Raw genomic sequence first — 1,825 nt, 5'->3', positions numbered from 1 at the left:
CAACGCGGGACTGCCGGGTTCCTGCTGGGGCGGCAGATTGAATGAGATCTTCTTGCCAGTTCCGGTTTTTGACTTGGGCGACGTCGGCGGTTCCTGGATGGTCACTCGTCGTTGCGGCTGCGGACTGGAGGCGGCCTTTAACTCGGCCAGATAAGGCGGCGCTGCGTAATGGCCAGTTCCTTGCTTCATAGCGCTACGTCGGACGGTGTCCATGTTGGGATTCGGCCTGATCGGCTGGATCGTGTTATGATGACCGGACTGATATATCGATTCGACCTTAGAATTTTGCCGGCCGAGACTCTGGGAATTGGTAATTGGCGGCTGAGTGCCATAAGCCGGTGGCGGCACGAAGGGTGGTGGCGATGTGAAATTAGGCGAGTTCGGGGCGTAGGTCGGCGTGCTTGCCGTCGATCCTGGATAGGAACTGTGCGGGGAGGGTACTGAATTGGCGGTGTTGTTCACGTTATGAGCGTTCGGGGACGCGTTCGAATTGTAATTTTGGACCGAGTTACTGTTCAGCGCGATATTATTTGTATATATTTGATTGGCTTGTGACCTAGGATTGGGATTATGCGTGGGCGTGCTCTCGGGAGTCACAGAGTTCGTAGGGGTGGACTGCTTGGGTCTAGCGCGACGTATCGTTCCGGTTTCACCGACGAGCGGGCTGGGCGGTGGTGGCAGAGACGCCAGACTCAACGAGGAGCCCGTGAGCTCCGGCGTGTTGCAAACCGGAAGTTCGCCGGGTGCCGGCGGCGGTGGCAGAGAGTCCAACGAAAGATTCGATCGGAACATCTCGGGAGGTGGCGGCGGAAGCGGTTCGCTGTCGGATTCGACTTCCTCGACGACTCTCGACGGCGATGGTGGCGGTGGCAGCGAAGTAATCGAATCCATCTGTAGGTCACAAATTTATTCATTATGTAGCGAATAAACTTTAAATCCGTACATATTAAATTTCTTAATAATATAAATTACCATGCACGCTTGTATCGGACTCGTCGGCGTCTTCGAATCTTGACTCTCCGATCTGCTGTATCCCATAGGACTCGCCCTCTCCCTCACCGGCGTGCCGGGTGGTACCGGGCTGACGGGTGTCGCGTTTCCGGATCTATGATGTCTCTTCAATGTTCCGGACCCGTCGGAGTCAGTACCACTTCGTCGACGACTGTGCCTTCTAGTTAGCGTACTAGATCCCGAGCTCGTTGGACTCGGACAAGAGTCCGGTTCGTCTCGAACGGTTTCGCCGACTTCCTTCAATTGCCTCGTAATCGATGTGAGAGGTAACTTCGGATTCATAGATGGTTTCCGTTTTATCGTGCCAGTTGGAAACTCACCGCATTCAAAAGCCACCTGCCGAACGATTAATATGCAAAAATTAAATAATTGTATTTGATAATTGCGATGCAACAGCAATAATAGTATGTAATAATTTTTTTTTATAATAGACTTATCGTTAATACGGCGATAAATAGCATTAAATCATATTCACCTCACAACTACTCGGTGCCCCATCAGATAAACATCCGCTGGAGCTGGAGCTGCTCGCTCTACTCAGCCTGCCGTCATTGTTGTAACTCTGCCGTTGTTCCGGATTGTAACTCTGTCTCTGGCCATCGTATTGCCTCGTCGTGGCGACTGTCGTTTCGTTATTGTGCCTCACATTCTCCGCGAACTGTCTGGCGTTGTCATTCGTCGTGTTATACTGGGTCTGATTTGGTGGTGTAGCAATAGAACTGACCGAGCACGATCTGGCATGTGCCAGCAAGTCCAAATCTTCCTGCGCTAGCTCATCTACGAGCGCCCGATAATTCTCCATCAACTGCCTGCC

General features: G+C 52.2%; 1 protein-coding gene across 1 annotated transcript; it reads right to left on the bottom strand.

Annotated features, from left to right (window-relative positions):
• Window positions 1-6: 6 nt before the first annotated feature.
• LOC105460059 (actin cytoskeleton-regulatory complex protein PAN1-like) lies at window positions 7-1,822 on the bottom strand (the record flags this gene model as incomplete). Its single annotated transcript, XM_011706506.1, has 3 exons — window positions 7-891; window positions 973-1,347; window positions 1,487-1,822. Coding segments are annotated over 3 exons (1,596 nt in total), but the record flags the coding sequence as incomplete, so codon positions are not given.
• Between the last annotated feature and the right edge of the window lie 3 nt (window positions 1,823-1,825).

Source organism: Wasmannia auropunctata, unplaced genomic scaffold (assembly GCF_000956235.1).
Source record: "Wasmannia auropunctata unplaced genomic scaffold, wasmannia.A_1.0 LD333150.1, whole genome shotgun sequence".
NCBI lineage: Eukaryota > Metazoa > Arthropoda > Insecta > Hymenoptera > Formicidae > Wasmannia > Wasmannia auropunctata.
This window is presented reverse-complemented; position numbering and strand designations above follow the sequence as displayed.